Consider the following 27,299-nt stretch of genomic DNA (forward strand, 5'->3'; position numbering starts at 1 on the left):
GTTTATCATGTTTAATCATGTTTTACATGATAAAACATATAATGAAGTTAGATAGTCATCTTTGCAGCTCATAAAAAGACCAATTCAGATATTTCCTGTTTGTCTGGAGTGCTTTAAAACTGCAAACACTGCCAGCCTACAAGCAGCCTGCCACATAGTAAGTGTGTTTGTTTTGGAGGAGACAGTCTTTAGATTCTTTAAATTGGTGTTATAGGGCAGATAATAAGAATAAAATCTGTTGTTTATATTTTCTATTTGTAACTGAGCTTTTAACCCTGGTTATGTAATGATAAGTCAGACATATTTTGTACTACTGGATAATCATTAGCTTGTCTTTGTTCTGTGAAACTTGTGTAAATAAAGACGCTCTTGGTTGCTAGTCAGTCAGAGCAACAGAAATGGCCTGATCTCTAATAAGTAAGTCAGAGTTACAGAAATGGCCTGATTGCTATCAAGTCAGAGCTGCTAAATTCCCCTAACTATCTGGCTTGGCTTGCCTCACCCTCTCCCCTTGCCTAATACTCATCTTCTCTGTGGGCCAATTTGTCAGCAACAATATTTGAATTCCTTGTCAAACCACAAGTTTTATAGTATTTGGTAGAAAAGACTCATTTAATAATTTTCACAACTGAACCTGGCCCTCAGACTTGGCAGCAAGCACCTTAACTTAGCGGCTGAGCCATCTCATTGGCTCTATTTTTTGAGGTGGAAGTCATGTAGGTCTGGTGCAGGGGGATGGCCTTGAACTTCTCATCCTCCTTTCTCTGCCTCATGAGTGTTGAAATTACTCGCTATGTCCAGTTATATCTCAATGTTAAAGCACAAATGTACATAACTCTATTCATTGCCTTACAAAGCTAGACTCGGATGGAATCGGTTCCTTGGCTAGCAACAGATGCCCTTTTCCCTCTCACCACCATCTCTGTCATGGTGACTCCTCTGGCCTCAATCCTTGGGGCCAGTGAACTTGTTTGAGAGCAGCTTCCCAATAAATTTGCCCTTAAAATATTCTAACCTGACTTGAATTGGCTCATTTTACCGGTGGCGGAAAAATAACCTATTAGTGAGACTTACTTCCGGAAAATGACAATAAAGAGTAGCAGGGAACATGTATGGGGTCAGCGTGCTGCATGCAACCCTCCCATCAGAATGCCCTTTAAATTCAGCCAGGGGTAACTGCAAACACAGCAGCCACAGGACCACAAGGGGGCGCAGAAGCGGAGCACCCGCAACCGCAGGTCTAGGCTCCGCCTCCAGTGTCTAGCCACGCCCACTTTCCTGGGTCTCACCCCTCCCCTTCCGCCCTCTTCCACCTAGGTTTTGGCAATCTCCGGACAGGCAATGAAAAAGGTGGGCGCAGTTGTGCGCAGGCGCAGACAACAGAGTGCGCAGGCGCAGTCCATAGTGCAGTGCTCAGGGCGACGTGGCGGGCGGGAGTACGGAAGCCGCAGGGAGAAGCTGTTCTCACCGCTACTCTGAGCATCTTCCTGCTGCGTGGAGCTACCGCTGACACCATGTTGAAGAAATTCGACAAGAAGGACGAGGAGTCTGGTGAGGGCCCCTTGAAAGACCTGGGGAGGTCAGATCCTCGTAGGGGTTCATGGGACCTTCCTTGGCTTCCTTCTTCCGGGCCTCTGTCAGAGCCAGATCCGAGGCCCAAGAGGGGCAGGGGCTTGTGCGCAGGTCCATCTATATCTGTTCTCGGAGGAAACGTGCTGTTTGCCCTCTCCAGCTCTGGCCAGGATTTCTGCGTGACCTTGTGCGGGTAACACTCCTCTCTGGGCCTCAGTTTCCCCATCTTGTCAGAGGAGGTTCCCAGGCTGGATGTTACCTTGCATTTCACCCGACCTCTTGGTATTTGCTGCGATAATTCTTTGCCTATCTGGGTGTAACCAGTCCTACAGTTAATAACCCTGACCGTTTCATTCATTCAATAAACTACAATTACTGAACATCAGGCACCTCACTGATCATAATATTACAGTAGCTAAAGCAAGTTCGATACTAGATGCCTGCAATAGGAATGTTAGGATGGAGAGCCCAGACAGTAACCAGATAATCGCATGCATAATTTTTTAATGTAATATCTGCTGTCAGGGAAACTCAGTCACAGGTTAGTTAGTGTTGGTTGTCTCCGACACATAGATTCATTTAAGTTCTGGTTGCATAGATCAGTGCCAATTATTGAACCCTAAAATGCTCAGAAAGAATGCTTAGGTGACTGTGAGAGAGCCTTGACGGCCTCTGGTAGATGATAGAGACTTCCTTCTCTCTTCCTCGTGTTTGGCAGGTTTAGGGTCACAGTTCGGGGCTGTAACTCAGTTGATAGAGTGCTTGCTTAGCTTGGGTGAAGCCCTGTGTATGATCCACAGTACCATGTAAACCAGGAGGCCGAGGCGGGAAGATCAGATGCACAAGAGCCGACCTCTGCTACATTTTGAGTTAAAGGCTAGCATGCGATACATGAGAGTCTGTGTCAGCACAGGAAAAAGGAGAAAAGCAGTTCATTCAAGATCACAACCGTAATCAGTCTTCTCTGTGCACTGCAGGTGGAGGCTCCAACCCCCTCCAGCACCTGGAGAAGAGTGCCGTACTCCAAGAGGCAAGTGCCACCATGCCTGTGTCTGGTCAGGAATACCTGCCAGCCCTGCTGTCAGATACTAACATACATGGAGTGCTGGTTTATAAAGCCTGGGTCCAGGAAGATGGGACTTTATTCATTGTATTTGCTAGTGTGGCTAGTATTAGGGCAGCCCAAGGGAAGACTTCTGGTATGGTTAGTAGATAAATTAAGAAAAATAAACTCTTGGGAGCTGGACAGATGGCTCAGCGGTTAAGAGCACTGGCTGCTTATTCTTCCAGAGGTCCTGAGTTCAATTCCCAGCAACCACATGGTGGCTCACAACCATCTGTAATAGGATCTGATGTCCTCTTCTGGTGTGTCTAAGACAGCGACAGTGTACTCGTATACTTAAATAAAATCTTAAATAAATAAATAAACTCTTCCCACTTGAGAATACATTTATGTGGACTGAGTTAATACGTACCCTATGGTTCTCTAGGCCCTTCATGAACTGAGGGGCAGCTGTGGTAGAAAAGTGTACTAGGCTAGAGGTAATGGTTGCTTCTTCACAGGCTCGGGTCTTTAACGAAACTCCCATCAATCCCCGGAAATGTGCTCACATCCTCACCAAGATCCTTTATCTCATAAACCAGGTAACAAGATGAACTTGGCAGGGAATACAGGGGAGGTTGTGTAAATGGAGATGTACCCTTACGCTTTTGACAGCTCTGTGATTGGAACCAACAGTCTAGGCCTGGGTCCTCTTAAGTTTCCGGCTCTCATTTGTTGCCTGTGCTCAAGTGCCTGCAGGCTCCAAAGGTCTAGCCTACTGACCTCCTGTCCAAACCTGTGGCTTTTCTGATTCCCACAGGGGGAGCACCTGGGGACCACGGAAGCAACTGAGGCTTTCTTTGCCATGACCAAGCTCTTCCAGTCCAATGATGTAAGTACACTGATGATCTGTGCGTTTCTGCAGATGTTGCACCCATGGCAGGGTGGCAGGAGGTCTGCCTGTCAGTATAGACTGCCGTCCACAGAATCAGGCTTCTCCTGACTCTAATCCTCTCCCACCAAGCTGATCAGGTCTTCTCCATGCCTTTTTCAGCCCACACTCCGCCGCATGTGCTATTTGACCATCAAGGAGATGTCCTGCATCGCTGAGGATGTCATCATTGTGACAAGCAGGCATGTCTTGGGCAGGGGTGGCTCCTCTGGTGGGATCCATTGACAGAGACAACATGTACAGCCAAGAGCCTTTTGACATCTGTTCTGTGCCCTTTCCTCTTAGCCCACCCTATGCCAGCCTCTAGAATGGTCTGCTTATTTCTCACTTCCTAGGCCTTGCCTTTCTTCTTCCTCCTTAGACAATACAACCAGCATGGAGCTTTCATAAGTCTTTAGATAGTGCTAAGGAAAAGAAAAACAGGGTGCAGGAAGTTAATGAGCAAGTCTATTAGCCAGTACTGGTTTCTGCGCTAGGCTGAGTAATTTAGGGACAGACGTCACGAATATATACTCCGTGTCCTGGAGAACTGAGAGTCACAGCTGGACCTGGTGCTGCACACTTGTTCTCCCAGCATTTGGGAGAAACAGGAGGATGGCTGCCAGTTTGAACCTGCCTGGGCTACATAGCAAGATGTCTCCAAAAAATGAAATAAAACAAAACCACACAACATCCCTGCCTCTTACCCAGTTCTTCTATTTCTTCTTGACATTGCTATCTGAGGAGAGGGACCATACAGCCAGAGTCAGGGGCATTGATATTTCCTGGGGCTGGAAAGATAGCTCAGGGGTTAAGATCTCTGGCTGATTTCTTAGCATCCACATCAGGAGGCATAAACCCGTCTGTCAGTCCAGCTACAGAGAGTTTGAGGTGCTGTCCGGCAGGATGGAATGCTTCAGTCCCGGAGGAAACTGTTATATAACTCACAGTCTCTGTAGCCTTAGGATTTACCAGCAAATAATCAGGCAGTGGGGCTCTAACATGGTTTATGGAACTGTAAAAGACTATGAAAACAGAACAGAAGGACCCGGAAGACCAAATTCTTAGCATAAAGGAGATTTATTTGCTCCAGAAGGACAGAGGAAAGGGAATAAGAGACAGACAGAAGATGAGGGAGAAGGGGAAGGAACAAGGGAGAAGGGGCAGGGATGGTTGTCCTGGAGTGGCGTCCTGGATAGAGAGGAGACAGACATGGCCAATAGGCAAATAGTAATAAAGTTAAAGGGGGGAAAGTGTTAGGAGGAGGTATTTAATTGTAATTGGACATGTTAATTAGGTGAGCCAAAGCTGGCTTTTGATTACTGGACCTATGTAGTCAGCCTCAGTAGGAGGATGTGGCTAACAAGGAATGATCCCTGGCAGATAGCTTTAGAAATGTGATCTAGTGGCTTTTCACAAGGCAGAAGGGATGGGGGAGAAGGGCCAAGGCTGCCAGAGCCATGCTCACCATGCTCAGGCTGGCCAGAGTTCCTTCAGACAACAGCTTGACTTTGGATCAGAGAAGATCTCCAGCATGAGCTAGATTGGGAAGGAGAAAGGTCCAGGCTGAGCAGTGGCAGGTGAGAGGCCTGCAGAGGAAAGCATCTCACTGAGACACTGCTCTGTTTGCTGCTTATGAATCCTTGAGCTGATGGCGATCCTCCTGCCTTTGTCCCTGAGTGCTGGGATTGCAAGCATGTAGTCTGTCTTGAATTCCGTGAAACTCCCTGGAGCTGTTGTTTGGCTTGGAGGGGTGAGAACAGAAGGGAGCAGTAGCTAGCAGACTGGTGTGGTAATCACATCACTGGTGTGGTGGTGTGGACTAGAGAAGAAGGATGGCCTATGACCCCCGCATGTCAACAGTGCCTCCTTTCCCCGGCAGCCTGACAAAAGACATGACTGGGAAAGAGGATAATTACCGCGGTCCTGCTGTCCGTGCCCTCTGCCAGATCACTGACGTGAGTCCTTCCATCTCTACCTGCTTCCCAAGCTCTCGAGCATACTCTCGGCTGTCTGCAGCTGTCTGAATCAAGTAGAGGAGCCGGGTGGGAGGGACTGACTCAGTAGGAGCTTCTGAAATGGTTGCTTTGCTCTGCACCCCGTTGCTTCTACGTCTGAGCCCGCGTTCTCCCACCACAGAGCACCATGCTGCAGGCTGTTGAACGCTACATGAAACAAGCAATTGTGGACAAGGTTCCCAGTGTCTCCAGCTCCGCCCTCGTGTCTTCCCTGGTACATAGCTGTGACTGGGGCCTGCAAGGGTGGGTTGAAGGTAGAATAAAATGTCTGAGGCCGTTGTCAGAGGGGAATCAGACACTCTGGGTTCATTGGGAAGAGCTGGGGTGAGTGGCTTTGACCCACCCCTTACATGGTAGGTTGTCAGGACTGGCATCAGACAGGAAATCTGCCAGGCGGGAAGAGTGAGGGTTGACAGCTGTCTGTCTGTCCATTCATGGGCTTGGGCTCAGGATAGTGAGGAGGGCCTGGCTGCATATGAGAGATGACAGGAGTATGACAAGAAGGGCACCTTTCCTTTTGACCCTTTAACAAGTCCCACTGCCCGCAGCACCTGCTGAAATGCAGCTTCGATGTGGTCAAGCGCTGGGTGAACGAGGCCCAGGAGGCGGCGTCCAGTGACAACATCATGGTCCAGGTGAGAGGGACACTGAAAACAAACAGGGGCACACTGTCATTGTCCAACCTCCACAAGTTCTGGTGGCCTCTGGCCAGGACAGGCTCTTATTCTTTTGTCACTGGGTGTGGGAGATGGGGACATGGAGAGAAGCAGCCAGGGCAGCACATGGGTGTTTAGGAAGGATTTCTCACTGGATGCTGCTGATAGAACCAAGTCTATTGAACGATAGATGGGAATGTTTTGGAATACAGGCTGTTACAACCCACCTGGCCTAGGTAGGCCGATGGCCACCACAGTCCAAACCTTTGCTGAGCTGGTTCTGTTAGTGACATGGGGTTTCCATCTGAGAAACTTTCCTCTGTAACCTAAACCTGGTATGCCTCTCTCTGAGCGTCAGTTTCTCTGGAACGTTGGAAGAGCAAGGGTTAAATGAGAAGACATACACAATGAGGGATGGGAAGGAGGCTTGTCCCTTTCCCTCAGTGATTGTTGTTCTCCTCACTCTGTGTGGATCATGTCTTTGGGGTCAGTAATGATGCTCTAGTGTACACCTCTAAGGGTCAGAAGCACTGACTACGTGGAAAGTACACACACCTGCCATACCTTGGCCCTCACATGCCACTTGACTAAGAATGGACAGAATGAATGGGAAGTGACCTTGGTAACTTACATTTCTAAAAGTGGTGTCCCTGGGCTTCTAGACCTCCAAAGCCAGCTTGACCACAGTGGGACAAATAAGTAGGGACAAGCAGGCCAGTCCTCTAGGTGTTGGAAGGGTTTGTGTTCTGTGTCCCACAGGACTATGCTCATATCTTGCCCTAGCTGTGTGCTGCAGCTCTTTCTATTCTGGTGTCTTCTCTCACATGGTCAGGATACCTGCAGGGTCCAGAACTCTGGTGCAAGTGAGAACATCATGTATGTGATAGTGTGTTGGGCACGACACTGGAGTTGGTTACGGGGAGTGCTTGGGAGTTGTTCCAGCCCCTCTGTGTGGACATGAGTGCTGTGCTTAAACAAGAAGGATGGAGCTAGAGACACACAGTGCCCTTCCCAGGGCTTCTGTGTCTGTTGCCCATGCTGCCTCTGTCCTTCAGTACCATGCCCTAGGACTTCTGTACCATGTGCGGAAGAATGACCGACTGGCCGTGAGTAAGATGATCAGTAAGTTCACCCGGCACGGCCTCAAGTCCCCCTTTGCCTACTGCATGATGATCCGAGTGGCCAGCAAGCAACTAGAGGAAGAAGACGGCAGGTGAGGACGCTGGTCTCTTGCCAGCTAGATGATGCCTTCTGCACTGCTGGACTGTCCCCAACTTCTTGTTGCTTTGTTCTTTGGTAGCCGTGACAGCCCGCTGTTTGACTTCATCGAGAGCTGCCTGCGTAACAAGCATGAGATGGTGGTGTATGAAGCTGCCTCAGCCATTGTCAACCTGCCAGGCTGCAGTGCCAAAGAGCTGGCCCCTGCTGTGTCAGGTCTCCATATATCCCCTTCCTTGCTGGGCACAGGCCCCGAGCCAGAGATCTTCAGATAGGCCATGATGTAGGGCTGTCACAGGTGTTGCTTTAAAGGAGGGCTGTTTTCAGTTCCATCTCAGTGCTGGTGGGGCACTGCTGGGCCAGCTGGCTCCAGAGGAGGACTCGGGGTGGGGCCCAGGACCTATAAAGCTCAGGGTGCTTGCTCATGGGGCGCACTGGAACTCACAGCTGGACTCACTGCAACTGCCCTGAGCAGGCAGAAAGCCCCTGTCCTCTGTCTGACCTTCCTCACCAGGCCTCATTTCCCTTCTGAAACACAAAGGGCCCTCTTGCTGTAGGTGGTACCGGTGGGATCTGCACAGGCTACTCAGTAGTGTGACACACACTACTGAGTGCATTCTGTGTGTGTTACTAAGGAGAAGCCAACAGCTTTCAGTTGTTTCTGCTCTAGCGAGCAGAGCAGTGCCTGTCTCCCTGCCGGATGCTGGCGTTGGGATGAGAGTAGAGAATATGCACCTGGGGCTTGAAAAGCTAAAGAGCTGCTGCAAAACAGTTGAGAGGTCAACGAGGGTCTGCATAGGGTTTCATGAGGAGGAGAGAGGGATGAATATCTAACTCAGGACCCGCCCAGAGGCAACGAAGTAAGAGTTGTAATGATTGGACTGTTCTTCTAGAGGTCTCCACAGTGGTGATGATACTAAACTGGTAGGAAGATAGGCTCAATTATGGATGCATTTACTCACTGACTAGAGACTAATGTACTCCTATGATAGTCTCATATTTCCAGAAAATGAAAGATAAGAAGTAGAGGCTTTAAAAGATACATCATCCAACTATTTTAAGAGAAATGTTAGTTCCAAAATAAATAGATAGGTAGATAGATAGCAAGAGAAAAGCTAAGCAATATTCTAGAATACAGTCCCATTCAAGACTATACTAGAACATAGACTTTAGCTGTGAGCTTCGGGCAGGCAGGTGGAGGGAATAGTGTGGTCCCTGATAGACACAGCAGTGGTCAACTCTTTAGCACTGATCCAGAGAGGAATACATTTGCTCTTTGAGAGAGGCTTTAGCCCCCTAGCTTGGTGCTGAGGTATGTCCTACTGGGTCCTATGAACATAGAAAGAGAGGTGGCTAGGTGGGCTGCAGATGTGGACAGCCCGTGACTTACCCCTTTTGCTGTCGGGTAGCTGCTACTAAAAGTCACTTGAGGTCCTTTGCCGCTGTTCCCAGGGAGTTCAGAGAATCAGACAGGCACAGCATCCACTCAGTGAGGGCCTAGCACAGGGCAGGTGCTTAGTCTATGACGGCCATTGACACCCACAGGGCCCTTGCTGACAAGGTTCAGGACGAGGCAGTTCTGCTGCTCTCTGCTAAGCAGAAGGCTTGTGTGTGACTAGCCCGAGAGCTTGTTCACCTTTGATCCCATGCCATTCCCTGGGAACCCCAGGTATTCCACTGACATTCCCTTGCCTGGCATCTAGGCAGCCTGATGACAGTGTCTTCCTCCCTGCAGTGCTCCAGCTTTTCTGTAGCTCACCCAAGGCTGCACTTCGCTATGCTGCTGTGCGCACCCTCAATAAGGTAAGAGTTGAGTGGAGAGGAGGGGATGCAGGCTGGTCCAGCTGCTGTCTCCTTTCCCTGAATGGACTGGGAGGCGGGTAGACATGGTCCCCAAAGGACCTCTGGCCAGGCCAGAGGTGAAATGACAGAATTGGGTACTGCCCGGTGTCTGTCCTCCCTCTGCAGGTGGCTATGAAGCACCCTTCAGCGGTGACTGCCTGCAATCTAGATCTGGAAAACCTGGTTACAGACTCAAACAGGAGCATCGCCACATTGGCCATCACCACCCTGCTCAAGACAGGGAGCGAGAGCAGCATTGACCGCCTTATGAAGCAGATTTCCTCCTTCATGTCGGAGATCTCAGATGAGTTCAAGGTACCCAGTACCCTCACAGCCTGCAGTCCCCAAGACAAGGGAGATGGTCTGAGCCTGCTGTCCTTCCTCCCAGTTTTTGACCCTCTGTCCCTTTGAACCTTAAATACAGTGTGCTAGAGTTTCGGAAGTGGGGCAGCAGTGGATGGGGCAGATGGGAACTGTCTGTTGGGAGAGTAAGGTTTAGAAAATGAGCAGACATGTAAATGAGCAGTAGCCTGAGATGCAGTGAGGAGCTGGCCCTGAAGTAGCAGCTGCTGGGGAGGAAGGCAGTGTGAGCCAGGGAGAAGGGGCAGGAGCAGGGATTGGGAAAGTACTCGGAGACAGGCCAGCTGGGGAGCAGGTCAAAGTGGTGACATCAGAACAGGCTGCGGTTGTTTCCTGACGTAGAGCTCATGGTAAAGTTCTAATTGTAAAAAAGTCGTTTGGAAGGATGGTGGTTTGGGACTTATTTTTTCTATTTTTCAAATCAAGACAGGGCATCCCTATGTAGCTCATTCGACCTTGAACTCAGGATGCTCCTGCTTGAGCTCCTTCATTGCTACTGGGATTACCAATATGTAGTGCCCTGCCTGGCTTTCATTGTCCTTTCTGTTGTCATTTCGGTTTTTCTAAACAGGCTGACTTAGAACTCAGTAGAATACAGACTAGTGTCAAGCTTGGAGCAATCCTCCTACCGTCTCCCAAATGCCAATAGTAGAGATGTATGCCACTGTATCTGGCTTCTCTTACTCTTTCTTTTTTTTTTTAAAAGACAGTGTTACTCTTTGTAGCCCTGACTGTCCTGCCACTCACTCTATTGACCAGGCTGGCCTCGAACCCACAGAGATTTGCATGTCTTCCTCCTGAATGCTGGGATTAAAGGCGTGTACCACCACCACCCAACATATTTTTTAAACTTTTACTTTAGAATAATTCACAGGAGGTTGCAAATAAATAACTAAGAGGGGAGCCCTGGGCATTTCTTTCCGCTCCAGTGCCCATATCCAGCACAGTTGTAGTTGATGAGGAAACCAGCCGTTGTACGATCTAGAGAGCTTACTTCGATTTCGTTGGTTACGAGATGCATGTGTGATACCTTTCAAAATTGCTGCCACAGTCAGACTTAGCATCACTAGACAGCACTCAAGCTCTCCATTCCTAGCCCTGCACCCCCGATTCTTGACAGTCGCTAATATATTCTTATTTTGCATAGTTAGATTATTTCATTGTTATATAAGTGGAGTCATGAAATCTGCAGAGTTTCTGTCAGCAGATAATAGTAGGAGCAGTTTTTAATTCAGCAGGATAAATTCTAGAGTGTGGGTTGTACAAACTGGGCAGAAATCTACTCTGCCTGTGGGTTATATGAAGGCGATGTGGTGAGATTTGCAGATGAGAATAACCTAGCCCTCCTGACAGTGGAGGATGAGTTTGAGGAGACTTGGATCTCAGAAGATGAACTGGCTTAGGAGCCTGCAAGAGCGGTGATGTGAGAGCCATAGAAGGACTTGAATCAGTTAAAGACAAGGGAGGGGAGAGCAGAGGGAAGAAGTAGGAATGCCAAAGAGACTTCAGGAAAAGAGAGGAGAATGGAATGTCAGGTGAAAACAGAAAAGGCAGGGAAGAAGCCGGCCAGGCAGGGCTTGGAGACCGAGACACACTTGGTCTGCCAAGACTGCCATATTTCCCCTGCCTTAGGTGGGTTCAGGACTTATGCCCCAGCATGGAGAAGTGTTCCTCCTGGTTTCATCTTATGTTGAGCCCAGGGCATGTCTTCCCCTGGAGGGACTCTGTGGCATTTAGTGAGCAAGTCCCCAGGACTGTCAGGGACTGCCACTCATTCAGGTCTCTCTCCCAGGTGGTGGTTGTCCAGGCCATCAGTGCCCTGTGCCAGAAGTATCCTCGAAAGCATGCTGTGCTCATGAACTTCCTGTTCACCATGCTAAGGGAAGAGGTAAGGGCGGGGCCGCTGGGGTCCTTCACATTCTGTTGGTGCAGAGAATGGCCTGACTGCCAAACTTGTCTCTTGGTGTTACGCTCAGAACACTGTTAAACGGCTTGTTTCCGCGCCTGCGGCGCTTTAGACTCCGTGCACAGATGAAGCAAGAGCAGCAGCTGTCATAATTACAGTAGTGATATGTGACTCACCAGCATGGCAGCAGGTCCAGCAGGTGCCCCAAGGCAGTGCTTATACAGAAGGGCGGGGCATGGGTTCTGTTATGAAGTCTGGTGGTGCAGGATGCTGCATGTCAGTCAGGAGCTCTTGGAAAACTGGGGCTGAAAAACACAACATGGGTGCCAGGATTTTGTTGGGTGTTGTTTGTTTGTTTTAGTTTTGTGACAGGGTCGCTGCATAGATCTGGCTATCCTAGAACTTACTATATAGACCAGGCTAGCCTTGAACTGACAGAGATCCACTTGTCTCTGCCTCCAGAATGCATATCTGTAAGAAATGAACTTCCACTGGGCATAGTGGTGCCCACCTTGAATCCCAGCAGTCTGGAGGTTTCCTAAACAAACCTAATGACTTGATTTTAATCCCTGGATTCCATGGTGGAAGAAGAGAAACAACTTCTAAAAGTTAACCTCCTGTCCATGTTTGTGACATGAGATATATAGCCCTGTATTCACATACATTTTTAAAACATACACACAAAATGATAAGTGTGTGTGCATGTGTGTGCGTGTTAGTGATTTGGGGGGGGGTTGGAGAAAGTTTAGGAGTGCATACTGTTCTTGCAGAGAATCAAACTTTGGACTCATGATTAGCAGTTGATAACTGCCTATAACTCCAGCTGCAGGGGATTCAACACCATATCCTAGCCTCTCTGAGTACCTGTACTTATGTGTACTTATGTGCACATATCCTCACATAGACATACACACACACACACAACACACATTTTAAAAAAGAACAAAAGAAAAAAGGATTCTGGGAACTGAAGGTGTAGTTGAACTGGTAGGATGCTTGCCTAGCATGCTCGAAGCCCTGATTTGGCCCCAGCACTGTATAAACTGGGCAGGTGATACATACTGCACTTCCCATGCCTGTATTGCACATCCTAACAATTGGAAAGCAGAAACAAGGTTCAGAGCTCAAGGCCATCCTTGGCTACATAGTGATTTTAAGGTTAGCCTGGGATACACTAGACCCATCTAAAGAACTGGAACATGAGGCTTAGTGTGACTTGAGTGGAATGACCTGCCTCTCAGGTAAGTCTGAAGAACAAGCAGAACACTTTGTGGTATCTGAGCTCAGGTGCCTCTGGCCCTTAAAGCACAGGTTTCTCTCACTGAAAAAGCCCAAGCTTTGTCTCCTCAGCTTTCTGGCTCCCTCCCGGAAAGTTACATGCTTTCTGTAGCAGTGAAGGTTATGAATGGCCCTCACTGAGGGGCTGGAACACTCAGACCTGAGAACTTGCCTTGCCTCTGCTGACATCTGTCGTGCAGCCAGGACGTGGCTGCCTGCAGCAGTGAGACTGAAGCAGCGTTTCGGGGGTTTATAGCCTAGTACCTCACTCACTGTGGTCGCATGCTGAGCACACAGCACCTTGTTTTCCTTTTCCCCTTGAGATTTGTTCTTCCTATGTTGTCCTGGCTGGCTGTGAATTTAGGATTGTCCTGCCTCAGTATCTTGAGTGCTGGAATTACAGGCATGGGCCATGCCTGGCTCAGATCTCACCTTATTTGTTCTTCAGAATAACCTGTAAGGCTGACACACGAAAGGCGAAGTGAGGGGCCAGAGAGATGGATAAAAAGACACTTGATCCCTGACACTGAGAGCAGAAAGAAAGCCAGGACAGGAGAGAAATGACTGCGACAAGGTGTGCTCTTGAGTCCACACACTCTAGTGTGTGGTCACGAGTACCCATGGGCTGGATGGTGGGCCTCAGCAGCAGCCCAGCGAGCTGCTCCTGTGTTGTCCCAGTCCACAGAGGTGGATGGAAAGAATACCAGGGATCAGGTCAGGGCCTTGTTCCACTGACCTAGACTCTACCGCCATCTAGGATCTTTTTCTTAACTTTATTTCTATATATGAGGGATGTAGGGGTCTGTGTGTGAAAGATGGAATTATAGACATGCACAACTATGTTTAGCTCATCAAAACTTTGTAGTTTTTAAGTTTTCTTGATTTATTTTATATATGTAAGTACACTGTAGCTGTCTTCAGACACACCAGAAGAGGGCATCAGATCCCATTACAGATGGCTGTGAGCCACCATATGGTTGCTGGGAATTGAACTCAGGACCTCTGGAAGAGCAGTCAATGTTCTTAACCTCTGAGCCATCTCTCCAGCCCCCAATTTTTACGTTTTTTTTTTTTTTAAAATATTTTATCTTTAGGGGTGTATGTGTGTGTGTGTGTGTGTGTGTGTGTGTGTGTGTGTAAGTGTGGTGTCTGAGCAGAGTAGAGTGGGTGGTAGGTCCACTGGAGCTGGAGTTACTGGCATCTGTGAGCTGCCAGATGGGGGTGCTGGGAACTTCAGTCTTTTACTCTGGAAGAATAGCTGTTATTCTTTTTTGTTTGTTTGTTTTTTTGAGACAGGGTTTCTCTGTGTAGCCCTGGCTGTCCTAGAACTCACTCTGTAGTCCAGGCTGGCCTCGAACTCAGAAATCCACCTGCTTCTGTCTCCTGAGTACTGGAATTAAAGGCGTGCACCACCACTGCCCAGCTAGCTGGTACTCTTAACCACTAAGCTGTCTTTACAGCCCCCTTCAGGTTTTTTTGTTTGTTTGTTTTTTCCAGTTAGATTTATTCATTGTATTTTATGTGTGAATGTCTGGCTGCATGTATGTATGAACACCATGTGCGTGCTTGGTGTCCTCAGAAGTCAGAAGGTGAGAGATCCCATGGAGCTCTATTATGGGTGGTTGGGAGTCAGCCTGTGGCTGCTGGAAATCAAACCACAGTCCTCTTTCTGGACAAGTGCTTTTAGCCAGCCCAACCTTTTAATTTTCCTCCGAGATTTCTTACCCACAGTTCTCCTCTATGTTTATGATCTGACTGCTGCAGTTACCTTAGTTGAGGGAAATCGTGAAGTGCTCATCTTTTTCTGTCTCCTTTATTCTCAGGTTCCATCTGTATCATAGCATGTATCAGGACTTTCTGCTTTTCAATGCTGAGTAGTATTCCTTTAGTGAAGAGGCTACGTTTTGTGTACACCATGCTGTGGCCCTTGTGACAGGTGCTTCTGCAATCTGTCCTGTTGCTGATACCGAGCACTGGAGTTACCGATCAGATAATTCTGTCCTTGGTGTTGTGAGGAACCGCCATGTTGTTTTCCCAGCCTTGTGTGCTACCCACTCCATTTTTTCATATCTCCGTTCTGTGTGGAGAATAATCTCCCATAGCCGGGCTTTCTGTTTCATGTCAGTGGGTCTGGTAGGGCTATAGCACGCAGGAGTAAAGGAAGAGAGCAGTAAAGTGCATAATGTAAGTGTATACACAGCATCCCACAGGAGTAAGTGGGAAAGCCTGGGGGAAGGAGCAGTCATTGGAGACCCTTGTTGACAGCCTGTCTCCTGCTAGCTGAGACTTGGCAGTTGGCCGTTCCCACTACACGAGTTTTTACATCGTGAGATGAGCTGTAGGGGGTCTTTTGCTTTGGGACTGCTTTGCTTAGCTGTCTTCAGGGACACTTCGTTTTAACATCACATGATTTACTCTGCGGTCCCCAAAGGTGCTGTTTGCACTCCTGGACTGTACTGCTGTTCTCCTTTCCTTTTATCACAGGACAGACGACAATCATCCCTGGACAAGGGGTCTTGGAAGACAAAACATGATTGGGTGTGAGGCCAGAACAGAGTTAGGGAGCAGCCCTTCCCTTCCTCCAGAGCCAGCTTAAACAGCACACGACAGTTCACTAGTGTAATGTGTGTTACACTCAGTAGAGGAAATGGGGTCTAAAATGTTTCCATTAATCTTTCTCCTGTTAGAATTAGAAGGCCAAGCCTTTTGTTTTATCCAACAGAGACTGGAACCAAGGCTTCTGCTTCCAGGCTGCCTATGGAGCGTTGTTCCCTGGGCCTGCCTGAGCTGTAGGCCTGCGTTGGTCTCCTGAGGATGTGAGATCTTTGCTCAGCTAGACCCTTCTCTCTGCAGGGTGGCTTTGAGTACAAGCGTGCCATTGTGGACTGCATCATCAGCATCATCGAGGAGAACTCAGAGAGCAAGGAGACAGGATTGTCACACCTGTGCGAGTTCATTGAGGACTGCGAGTTCACTGTGCTGGCCACCCGCATCCTGCACCTGTTGGGCCAGGAGGGGCCCAAGACCAACAACCCTTCCAAGTACATTCGCTTTATCTACAACCGTGTGGTCTTGGAGCATGAAGAAGTTCGGGCAGGTATATCTGAGCTGGGGTGACCCTGGCCTCTTAGCTTCTTTTGCAGTGAATTTGCCCAGTAATGGGACCTAAGCTCTCAGGGGGACAAGCACACTGGGAACATGGCCTTATAAGCTGTTTTTTACATTGTCAGAAGGATTTTAGATGCCAAATGGATAAATGATTTTTTTAAAATTTAATTTTTTTTTAAATTTCATTGTATATTCGTACTTAAGAGTTTTTTGTTTTTATTTTTTGAGATAGGGTCTTATTCTATAGCCAAGCTGGTTCATACTTGAAACCGTACTGCTTCAGCCTTCTGTGTGCTGGAATCCTAAGTATGTACCACCATACCTGGAGAGAGAACACACACCACAAGATTTATCTTTTTTTATAAGTCAGTGATCTAACAGTCTACCATTTTGGTTTTTTTTTTTAAAGATTTATTTATTTCAATTATATGAGTACACTGTAGCTGTCTCAGACACACCAGAAGAGGCCATCAGATCCTATTACAGATGGTTGTGAGCCACCATGTGGTTGCTGGGAATTGAACTCAGGACCTCTGGAAGAATAAGCAGCCAGTGCTCTTACCCGCTGAGCCATCTGTCCAGCCCTACCATCTTGTTTTTAACTTCATCTTATTTTCCATTTTTACTTCTATTCCCTTGTAGGCAAATTTTCTTCTTTTAGTAGTTAGTCGTAAGTGATGGTTTATTTTCTCATGTTTTACTCTCAAGCTTAGCTACAAAGGAAGCTGCTCAGAAGTAGCTAACAGTGTTGATAATGCCTGTCGCCTTATTCATTTGAAAGTTGTCCCTAAAGCCCTAGAACAAGAGCCACATGTGTGTCACCCTTTCTCCAGTGACTGGAGGAGGAATTAGAGACCTGGGTAGCACCAAGATCCACTAGGATTACACAGGATCTGTTCTGTGATTGTGTCAGCGGTGCCACCCCCTAGCGCTTCTGCGTGGATTCCCACTCTGAACACTGGTGGGCAGCCTCGGCACTCTGGCAGGTGGGCCTGAGGGGCTGCGGGTGAGTCATATTTACCTTGGAACTAGGTGCAGTAAGTGCTCTGGCCAAGTTTGGAGCTCAGAACGAAGAGATGTTGCCTAGTATCTTGGTGTTGCTGAAGAGGTGAGTCTCAGCTCAGAAGCCAGAGTGCATAGCAGTGCTCCCTTGGGTCCAGTCCACCTTTTATTCACAATTCTCTATATAGCCCTGGCCATCCTGGAATTTTCTCTGTAGACCAAGATGGCCTCAAACTCACAGAGATCCTCCTGCCTTTGACTCCCAAGTGCTGGAATCAAAGGTGCAAGGCACCATATCCAACGAAGATTTAATTATGTTTATCTTATTTGTGTGGGTGTTTTGCCTGCATGTATATTTGTGCACTTTTTGTGGTATTTAGTACCTGCTGAGTCCAGAAGTGTACTCCTCTAAGCTCAAGGGTACCTCTGTGTTTTGCCTTTTTTGGCTTGCCTATGGTGCTGGGTGATATCTTTACTAGAGAGCTGTCTACCACTGAGCTGCATCAGCCCCTTGTATGTTATAGTGTTGAGCTTTAGAGCTTTGCCTTGCCCTGCCATCCCTGTACAGTCCTGCAGGGTCCCTCTGACCCCCTGGCTAGGCTCAGTCAGGAGTGCCTTGTGTCCTGGCTGCAGGTGTGTGATGGACGACGACAATGAAGTGAGAGACAGAGCCACCTTCTATCTGAACGTTCTGGAACAGAAGCAGAAGGCTCTCAACGCAGGTTACATCCTAAATGGTAAGTTGTCCCTGGCCACCAGGGCCTTCCTGTGGCCTTAGAGAAGGCGTGCTGTCCCTGAGCCAAGGCACCCAAGACCATTCATGCTTCACTAGAGTTGTATAGCAGTCTCTTGGATTGATATAACCTCAGAAGACCCAGGGCTGCATGGCTTGATCCAGTCAATGGAAATAACCAAGTAAATTAAGTGCTCTTTGTGTGTTACTCTGGCTTGAACTCAGGACTTGCATATGCTTGCCAAGTCTCCACCACTGTGCTGTATCCTCAGTCCAAAACTTTGTTGTTTTGAGATAGTATCTCTTTATGTAGCTAAAGCTGGCCTGGAATTCATGACAATCCCCTCAGGTCAATGTCCAGAGTGCAAAACAGTCATTAATAAAAATCTTTAAGCCTGGTATGTTGGTTTCTGTCTTCGTACCAGCACTTAACTTATTTCGTATTTACCTACCTGCCAACCCTGGAAGGAGGAAGAGGATAGGGAGGGAGTAAAGCTTGCAGGTTCCATGACTGTCAGCATCAGCACATCTACCAGTCATGGTAGGAGTCCCAGGCCTCTGTCCTCCCTAGGCACGCCATGCCTCTCTGTCGTGCCAGCCAGGCAGAATAACTCTCTACTGACTTTAGGTCTGACCGTGTCCATCCCTGGTCTGGAGAAAGCCCTGCAGCAGTACACACTCGAACCATCAGAGAAGCCATTTGACCTCAAGTCTGTGCCTCTGGCCACCACGCCTATGGCAGAGCAGAGACCAGGTAAGGCCCTGCTCATCCCCAGGGCCCGTCTGTTTCCCTGGACTGTAGAGTGTGCAAGGATAGGCTGATATACTGCACAGGGAGTAGCCCCAAGTGGGTAGGGACAGCCATGCTGACAGCTTGCTCTTTTCCTTGCACGCTTCTCTCTCGGGAGAGTTGACATTTACAACATCCAAGCAATAACGTGGGCTCAGCAGCACCATGCTGCCTGAGACTAGAGCTGTGGGTTACCACACCAGGTATGCTTGCTCTTGCAGAAAGCACCGCCACCGCAGCAGTCAAACAGCCGGAGAAGGTAGCAGCCACACGGCAGGAGATTTTCCAAGGTGAGTAACGTCATTATGGTCAGTAGTTGTGTGACTTCAGAGCCTGCCAACCGCTGATCATGCATGCCTCAGTGGTAGATGCTGGTGTGCATGTTTGACGCCCTACATTTCAGCCGAGCACAAAGGTTTTAAAGAGAGCAAGGACTGGGTTCCTTAAGAGCCAGGGGAGAGAGAATGCCAGTTTCTTTCTTGTTTGACTCTGAGTGCTCATGGCCTGATGGAGCTTAGCTGGCATTCAGAGACCCTGTGCTGTGCTTCTGGTTCTTTTTTTTTTTTAAGATTTATTTATTATTATAAATAAATAAATACACTGTATCTGTCTTCAGACACACCAGAAGAGGGTGTCAGATCTCATTACCAGTGGTTGTGAGCCACCATGTGGTTGCTGGGATCTGAACTCAGGATCTTCAGAAGAGCAGTCTTTGCTCTTACCCACTGAGCCATCTCCCCAGCCTGCTTCTGGTTCTTTTTTTTTTTTTTTTTTTTTTTTTAAAGATTTATTTATTTATTATATGTAAGTACATTGTAGCTGTCTTCAGACACTCCAGAAGAGGGAGTCAGATCTTGTTACGGATGGTTGTGAGCCACCATGTGGTTGCTGGGATTTGAACTCTGGACCTTCAGAAGAGCAGTCGCATGCTCTTACCCACTGAGCCATCTCACCAGCCCTTCTGGTTCTTTCTGTGTGCAGTTCATGTTGCCTTATAAGCTTTGCTCTTAAAACACTATATTTGAAACTTAAAGACTAGTCCAGGAACTTGAGCTCAGCCTATCTCTAATCCTCTTGTCTTGTATCTGTTCACTATTGCTGCTGTAACAGTTCATCAAGCCTTGTGTCTAACATAGCCGACCAGTGATCTTGCCTAGGATTAGGAAAGAGAGCATTGTCTGAAGCTGTTAGTGGACATCTTTACAGACACCTAGCTTGATCTTCAACTGTATTCTGCTTTCAGCCTATCAGAACACCAGGATTAGCCTGGGTCAGTCATGGTGACCCTGGGCTAGGACCTGCCATGATGCATAGAGAGGAGAGTCTTACCCACAGGTTACACTAAAGGTTCCCAAAGAAGTTAATTTATTTATTTACTCACTCACTCATTTTTTAGTGCTACAGTTTAACCTAGCACTCCAAGCATGCTGAATACAAGTCCCCTAGCACTGAACTATAGCCCTGTTGTCTTTGTGATGCTGAGCCATCTTAATGAGGCACACATGTAGCCTTGAGTTCACTTTGTACCATAAGCAGCCTTGAGTTGGATCCTTTTGCTGTGGTCTTCTGAGTAGCTGGGATTAAAAGTCTGTGCTACCATGTCTGCTGTTTCTGCACATTCTGAAGTAGCTTTTCATTGGGCATAAGAGCACTCACTTCTGATCTCAAGACTCGGCAAGCTGAGGCAGAAGGATCACAAGGTTGAAGGTAGCCTGGACTCCAGGTTAGGCCTTCCAGAGAAGAAAAAGAAAAAAAAAAGGATTATGTATACATTGTTCTGCCTGCATATATGACTGCAGGCCAGAAGAGGGCACCAGATCTCATTACAGATGGTTGTGAGCCACCATGCGGTGGCTGGGTATTGAACTCAGGACCTCTGGAGGCCCCGGGCTGTGTTTCTAAAGGAAGCAGCTCATCCTTGCCGTCCTTTCCTAACCTCCACATCTTTAAGAGTCCTTGTTGGGGGCTGGGGAGAAGGCTCAGCAGCTAAGTGCACATGCTGCTCTTACAGAGGACCCACATTCAGCTCCTAACACCCGTGTCAGATGGGGACAGCTGTCCCCTCTAATCTTGACAGGAGACAGACAGACAGATAGAGAAAGAGAGAATCAGTAGTGAACTAAAGGTGAGGATCTTCAGATGGATTAGGCCTGAGACGTTGGGGTTTCTCACTTAGTGAATTGCTTCAGACATCTTGCATAAGACACAGTGGGTCTTCCTGGAGGGTTATACAACTTGAACCAGAGCCTCATGAGATGTAATGGAGCGAGCAGCCAGTTGGACATGCAAGTGTCTTCCTCTCGGGGAGGGTATGAGACCTGAGGATTTTACTAGAAACCAACACAAATCAGTGTGAAGATCCAGAAACCAAGTGAATGTGGCCTGTGGCTTTCAGAGCAGCTAGCAGCGGTGCCTGAGTTCCAGGGACTAGGGCCTCTCTTCAAGTCCTCTCCTGAGCCAGTGGCCCTCACAGAGTCCGAGACCGAGTATGTCATCCGTTGCACCAAACACACCTTCTCTGATCACTTGGTGTTCCAGGTAAGCAGGGCAGCCTGAAACCCAACTGGCACCTGTGCCCAGGGGCAATCCCAGGTCTGATGAGTCCTGTAGGGCTTGGGGGGTGGGGGTGGAGGGCGGATAACTTGATTGTTGTGTATCATCCCTCCTTGTCCAGGACTTCTTTAGCCTGTGACTGTTAAACTAGGCAGAGGGCTGGGACAGGGGCATGGTGTATGTGTGTGTGGGTGTATGTGTGTGGGTGGGTGTGGGTGGGGTTGTACATCCTAACTCTTCCCATATAGCAACATCTGAACCCCACTCCACCTTATCCAGTTTGACTGCACAAACACCCTCAATGACCAGACTCTGGAGAATGTCACAGTGCAGATGGAGCCCACTGAGGCATACGAAGTGCTCTCGTATGTGCCTGCGCGGAGCTTGCCCTACAACCAGCCTGGGACCTGCTACACACTAGTGGCTCTGCCCACTGAAGACCCCACAGCTGGTGAGTTCTCTGTAGATACCATTCACACTTCATGGGAGTCCGTGCATCAAGGATAACACAGAAACTCTGATTTAGGTATAAGAATTCCATAGGCCCAAGTTCTTTTCATATATTATCTTATTTCTTTCTCACAGCAACTGTATGAGGCTAAGTACTGCCTATTCTTGTTCATAGTTGAGGAAGCTGAGCCTCAGTTAGGTGGGTTGTAACTTTAGAATCAAGGCCTGTTTGGTCTTCAGACAAGTACTCTTACGGTAGGCAGCACAGTATTCCTCAAAGACTGGCACAAACGACCAGACATCTCAGATTCACTTCACCAGCTTTCTTTTTCCACCTTGGACAGTGTTCTACAGCTGTGGCATGGTCTCAGCCACACTGCATTGTCTCTGTTTCCTTGGTCTTTTCTTTGGATCTGTGACTTGATATTCCTATTTTATAAGGTGGTGCCTTCTTTGCCCAGCATGCTGGGGTTGATAGCACGTTAGCCGTTATTAATGCTGCCTGAAGGGCAGGTCATGGCCACCTGATCTTCATCCAACCCTTCTTCCCCACAGTGGCATGCACGTTCAGCTGTGTGATGAAGTTCACTGTTAAGGACTGTGATCCCAACACAGGAGAAATCGATGAAGAAGGCTATGAGGATGAGTATGTGGTAAGAGGATCCTGTCTGGGACTGAAGAGATGCATCAGCAGTTAAGAGGACCAAGTTCAATTCCTAGCACCCTCATAGTAATGAACTGTCTATAACTTCAGTTCTAGTGGATCTGATGCCAATTTTGGGCCTCTACAGGTGCTGCATGATTTTGGTTCACAGACATGTACAGATTTTTACAAATACATTTCTGATTTTTTTTTTTTTGTGGGTGGGGCGATTCGAGACAGGGTTTTTCTGTATAACAGAACCCTGGCTGTCCTGGACTCACTTTGAAGATGTGCCTGCCTTTGCCTCCTGAGTTCTGGTATTAAAGGCACGCACTTCCATGCCCAGCACATTTCTGATTATTTTCTTAGGATAATTCTTTAATTGGCTCAAAAGGAAAGCAAGATTTTTAAGACGTGAATTGCTCTTGTAATGTTGCTTTCTAGATAGCTAGGCCCCTTTGCTCTGCTGGGCCACAGTTCCTTAGTCACTAGCATGCATCTGACATTCACACTTGTGTAGAATAAGGACCAAAGTAGAGACGGCCATTCCTGAGCCAAAATGACTGAGGCAGGAACTGCCTTAAGACCTCTCCTCTCAGGAGCTATAGCTAGGGCGCGCCTTTCACTGGTTGCTGTATGCCCTGTAAACATCTGCAAGAACAGGTTTCTGTGAAGATCTGTTGGAAGAATGAACAAAGGAGTCCTTGCATGGACGCTGCTAGTGCAGGCTGGCTGAATGGGAGTGTTATGTCACATTCACAGCTGAGATGACAATAGGGTTCCGCCTATTTTGGGCCTGGAGGACACAGTTGAAGTACAGAATCTGCTGGAGAAATGACTTGTCGGTTGAAGCAGTGCCACTTACATTGTGTACCTCGGGCTTGCTCTGTGTCCTGAAGCCCACCATGTCCCCACAGTGGCAGGTATCTGCTGAGTGAGCTGCAGGAAGGAAGGGGGAAGGAGAGGAGTTGAGAGCAGAGGTCTAGAAATGTGGAACAGGAAGTCTCTCCCAAAGTCTAACTGTGTCTCCGCTTCTCTAGCTGGAGGATCTGGAAGTTACTGTGGCTGATCACATCCAAAAAGTCATGAAAGTGAACTTTGAGGCAGCCTGGGATGAGGTTGGGGATGAATTTGAGAAGGAGGAAACGTTCACCCTGTCTACTATCAAGACACTCGAAGGTAAAGTGCTGCTGACGTCATCTCTGACGATACTGTGGCTGGCCAGTGTGCCTTCCCGCTTCCCACCAAGAATCCAGAGCCTTAAGGGATACCTAGCTTGGGACTGACTGGGGGGAGGTGGGTGGGGGTGGGAAGTGCATACTTAATGTGTTAGGCCCAGGATTTCACTAGCACCCAACAAAAGCACACAAATACTCATATGCCTGTGGCTTAATGTTGCTGGGATTTTCCCTACAGAGGCTGTGGGCAATATTGTGAAGTTCCTGGGAATGCATCCTTGTGAGAGGTCAGACAAAGTGCCAGAAAACAAGAACACCCACACGCTGCTGCTAGCTGGTAAGAAACGTCTGTGGCCTGAGTAGCTTCACGGTGGGAGTGCCACTGGGTTTTGTCTGCCGCCATCCAACTTCCCCCACAGCAACACCTGTGTGCTCTCATAGTCCTGGCTAGGCCTTGTCCTTTATCCTATGGGATTGGCTGCAAAGGGTGTGGCATGGTGGCTCTGGTCATCTGAAAGCAGTAGGTCTGTGGTCTAAGGCTGAGGATCCAAATGCCATCTCCCCAGCCCCCGATGCACTTTTAAGGTAGTTTTTGCATTTTGAATGAAGTGTCTTCTATTCATATTTCTTTTTCAGTGACTTGTCTGATGTTCCTTTATCTAAGTATCAACTTTATTGGGGTTATTTTGTTGTTGTTTTTTGTTTACTTTATTAGAAGAGTGGGTGTGGGGCCTGGCCTGGTAACTCACTCCATAATTTCAGCATTTGAGAGACAGAGACAGGAACTTTTGTGTAAGTTAAAGCCAAGGGCTACATATTGAGACAGTTTCCAGAAAAACCTAAGCAAAGCAAAACAAAATTCCCAGTACCCATAGTTGACAACTGTCTGTAATTCCAATTCCCCTGGATCCAACACCTTCACACAGACATGTTGCAGTAAATTTCCAACCCTAATAAGCCCAGGTAATGAAAACACAACTCAGTTCATTTGAATACATGCTGTGCGCCTAGTTTGGGCAGATCTACCACTACACTAGCATCTTCCCCGTAGAAGGAACCCCTTGTAACTTGCAGTTTCTCAAGGCCAGGTGCTTCCGCTCTACCTTACTTCTCCATCCTCCTCCTCATCCTCTCCCCTCCCCTCCCCCTCTTCCTCTCTTTTCCATCAAAACCTTCAGCTTCACCTGCCCCTCTTTCTCTGCCCAATCACCGTCTCTAGCCTTTATTTATAAATTAAGGTGGGAAGCAGGTTTACAGGAAATCACCTGAGTGCTGACTCATTCCTTGTTCACAGCCACTCACAGGAGAACAGAATTAACATCAAATACAATTAGCCCCAGTGCCATCCACAACACAGACATACATGCATGCAAAACACCTACATAAACGTTTTTAAAAAATAAGTTAAAAAAAATGGCTGTCTACATTTCATCTTGGAAATTTCCCAACACATACAAAATTAAATGGTACATATAATGAACACTACTGCTTAATTCTTGAAGCACCTGCGCCCACTCTTCCCTAGAGTATTTTCATGCAACTTATTTTGTAATTCATATATAAATACTTGCTATCCTGTGTTTAGCTCAAAAATGGCCAAAGCTTATATTGCCCTAGACATTTGTGGAAATGGAGCTGAGAATGAAACTCAGTGATTAAGGCTAGGCAGATTTCTGCAGCACAATCTTCATGTATAACCCTAATTCCTTGAACTTGTAATTCTCTTGCCTCGGCCTTCAGTAACCCACCACACCTGACTTTTATCCCTCCGCAGGGCTGATGGTCAGACAAGGCAAGGCTAGGCAAAGCAAGCAGTCTGTTGTTGAGACACACCGAGCCTTGGATAGGTTTTGTGTGTGTGTGGGTGGGTGGGGATAGTTATTTTGGGAGTTGGGGGCTGGGTGTGTTTACAAACATGGTTGGGAAGGCGTTCTGCTTCAGTGAGTGCTCAGCAGAGCACTCTGGCCTTGATGAAGCAACTCAGTCCCCTGGGTCTGTCAGACAACTGCTTTGTGGTTTTTTTCTTATAGGGCTCGCCCCCTCATCCACACTCTCAGATTCAGCCACTGTCTGTGAGCCTCTAATATGAGGTATAAGCCTTACATACCCGAGCGTTCACTTGAGCCTGGCAGGAGGCTCAGGTGATGTATAGTTAGTGATGTATGCAGTGATTGATAGTTACTGCAGCACTATGTCCTTAAGGGTTCCAGAGCTCAGGGAAGCAGTGAGAGTTGTCCAGGCCTCCCAGTTGTGCCTCAGTGTGTGCGGTGGGGGTGGGGTGGAGTGGGGTGGGGTGGGGGTGTTGATCATGTGTCACTCTCAGCACAGCCTCCTTCAGCCTCACAAAACTCTGCTTCCTCTCACTTACAGGAGTATTCCGGGGTGGTCATGACATCCTTGTGCGTTCTCGGCTTCTGCTTTTGGACACAGTGACGATGCAGGTGACAGCCAGAAGCTCAGAGGAGCTGCCAGTAGATATCATCTTGGCATCCGTGGGCTAGAGGTGGCCTAAGCCCCACTCCTATCTTGTCCAACACTACGTCGAAGCCACTTCTTCCCTGTGAAGCCGGTGGAAACCCTTCCCCAGACCACTGTGTTAAGAAACAATCAAGAGTCAATACAGATTTTTTTTTTTAATTCCATCCTATCATTCAGGAATGCTAGGGTAGATTTTGTCACCATGCCTGCAAGGAGAGACAAATGAATAAAATGTTCAGACTTTCTCTTAATATTTATACTCAAAGAAACCGTCTCATCCCTATGATAAGTCAGCATGTATTTCTTGAATAACTGCTGCTTCTGCAGGCTCGTGCTCAGGGCCTCCACTTCTCCCTGAGGCCTCCCTTCACCAAATGGAGCGTGTGCATAGCCCCTCGGGACTGTCAGTGCCAAGCTTAGGGTGGGGTTAAAGGCTAGCCGAATGACAACAGCTAGCAGGTCTGGTAAGCCACTCATCTACAGGCATCTGTAGATGGATGGGTGTCCAAAGGTCCTTAGAGGGTGTCATGATCTGCTCTGGGTCTATGAGTGGGAAAAACAGTATCTGCATTCCTTTTGGGCTGGAGTAAGAAATCCTAGGGGATGCTTCAGGGCTTGGGCTTTAAACTCAAATCAGGTGGTTTAAACTGTTGGAAACACTTGAAGAACTGGACCTCCTGTGAGGCTACTCAGATGGCTCAGCAGGTAAAGGTACCTATCAGGACGGACTACCCACTTGGTAGAAGGAGAGGACCATTTTGCAATAGTTGCCGCCTAACCTCATGCACACCTGTATACTGTATGCACATGCACATGTACACATTAGAACAGAGGCCTGCACCTTTAAGCCGAATCCCATAACATGAAGACATCAGGCTACACTTGAGCATCGTTAAGCTGTTTTAGCTATGGCCTATTTCATGACTGGTCCTGGCTCCACCATGTACTTGGTCAGGCATGCAGTGGTGAACTAAGTAACGTGGTGTGAAACTTCCTAACAGGTTATAAAGAGATTTCTCATTTGGGGGGTTTTCTCAAGTAGGTGACCTGAAGGCTGCTCCCTAAAGACATCCCTCTGTCCCCCACCTTCCATCCCTCTCCTGGGGACTGAGCAGTTGCTCTTGCCTGGCCTCTCTGCCTCATTCCATCCCTTTATGAAGGCCTCTCCAGGCTTTAAAGGAAAGCCTGACCTTCAAGGCCACATCCTGCTTAGCCCTTCCTGACTGTATTCTTCCTGCCTAATACCCTCCCCTTCTACTCCCAGGCCTGGTCATAGCCTGGAAGCCATTCCATTCAAATAAACTTCATTAAAGAAATTGGTGTCAGCCTCCTTTTGTGAAGATTACAGCTTACTCTAGTTTTATTTAAAGGCTTGCACACACCCCACACACAAATGTTAAAAAGGAAACCAGGTGGGGCTTCCTGACCCTTAGGGGTTTGTGGGAATAGCTAGAGAGTCTCAATTCGGATGGCCTTACACATTGAGGGTGGGCAGCACAGGTTTTCTGGCTTCAGATTCCGGCCTGGGAAGGGGGACCCTG

At 48.0% G+C, this 27,299-nt stretch overlaps 1 protein-coding gene across 3 annotated transcripts; it reads left to right on the top strand.

The window, feature by feature from the left end:
• The first annotated feature begins 1,297 nt into the window (after positions 1-1,297).
• On the top strand, positions 1,298-27,074 carry Copg1 (coatomer protein complex, subunit gamma 1). 3 transcript variants are annotated; one of them, XR_001785155.1, is made up of 24 exons: positions 1,298-1,551; positions 2,550-2,602; positions 3,136-3,216; positions 3,435-3,506; positions 3,669-3,748; positions 5,428-5,503; positions 5,685-5,777; positions 6,112-6,198; positions 7,275-7,432; positions 7,520-7,653; positions 9,173-9,240; positions 9,406-9,594; positions 11,432-11,527; positions 15,677-15,920; positions 16,964-17,039; positions 17,567-17,670; positions 18,295-18,420; positions 18,678-18,746; positions 20,852-20,994; positions 21,258-21,460; positions 22,015-22,112; positions 23,143-23,281; positions 23,519-23,617; positions 25,651-27,074. XR_001785155.1 is itself a non-coding variant. In NM_017477.2 (24 exons), exons 1-24 carry the CDS (start codon positions 1,515-1,517, stop codon positions 25,779-25,781), a joined length of 2,625 nt encoding a protein of 874 aa, NP_059505.1. In that variant the 5' UTR covers positions 1,419-1,514; the 3' UTR covers positions 25,782-27,074. The 3 variants fall into 3 exon arrangements, 2 of the variants coding, with proteins under 2 accessions (NP_059505.1, NP_957696.1); NM_017477.2 differs by having other exon boundaries at positions 1,419-1,551; positions 21,289-21,460; NM_201244.1 differs by lacking the exons at positions 5,428-5,503; positions 5,685-5,777; positions 6,112-6,198; ... (14 more) ...; positions 23,519-23,617; positions 25,651-27,074 and having other exon boundaries at positions 1,451-1,551; positions 3,669-4,238.
• The last annotated feature ends 225 nt before the right edge of the window (positions 27,075-27,299 follow it).

This window comes from Mus musculus, chromosome 6 (assembly GCF_000001635.26).
Source record: "Mus musculus strain C57BL/6J chromosome 6, GRCm38.p6 C57BL/6J".
Classification (NCBI taxonomy): Eukaryota; Metazoa; Chordata; class Mammalia; order Rodentia; family Muridae; genus Mus; species Mus musculus.

Excerpts from the sequence above, each read along its gene's own strand:
- Copg1 (NM_017477.2), top strand. The coding sequence starts at position 1,515 with ATGTTGAAGAAATTCGACAAGAAGGACGAGGAGTCTG. Across the intron at positions 9,595-11,431 it reads AGATCTCAGATGAGTTCAAG|GTGGTGGTTGTCCAGGCCAT; the intron begins GTACCCAGTACC and ends TCTCTCTCCCAG. Across the intron at positions 18,747-20,851 it reads ACGGCAGGAGATTTTCCAAG|AGCAGCTAGCAGCGGTGCCT; the intron begins GTGAGTAACGTC and ends TGTGGCTTTCAG.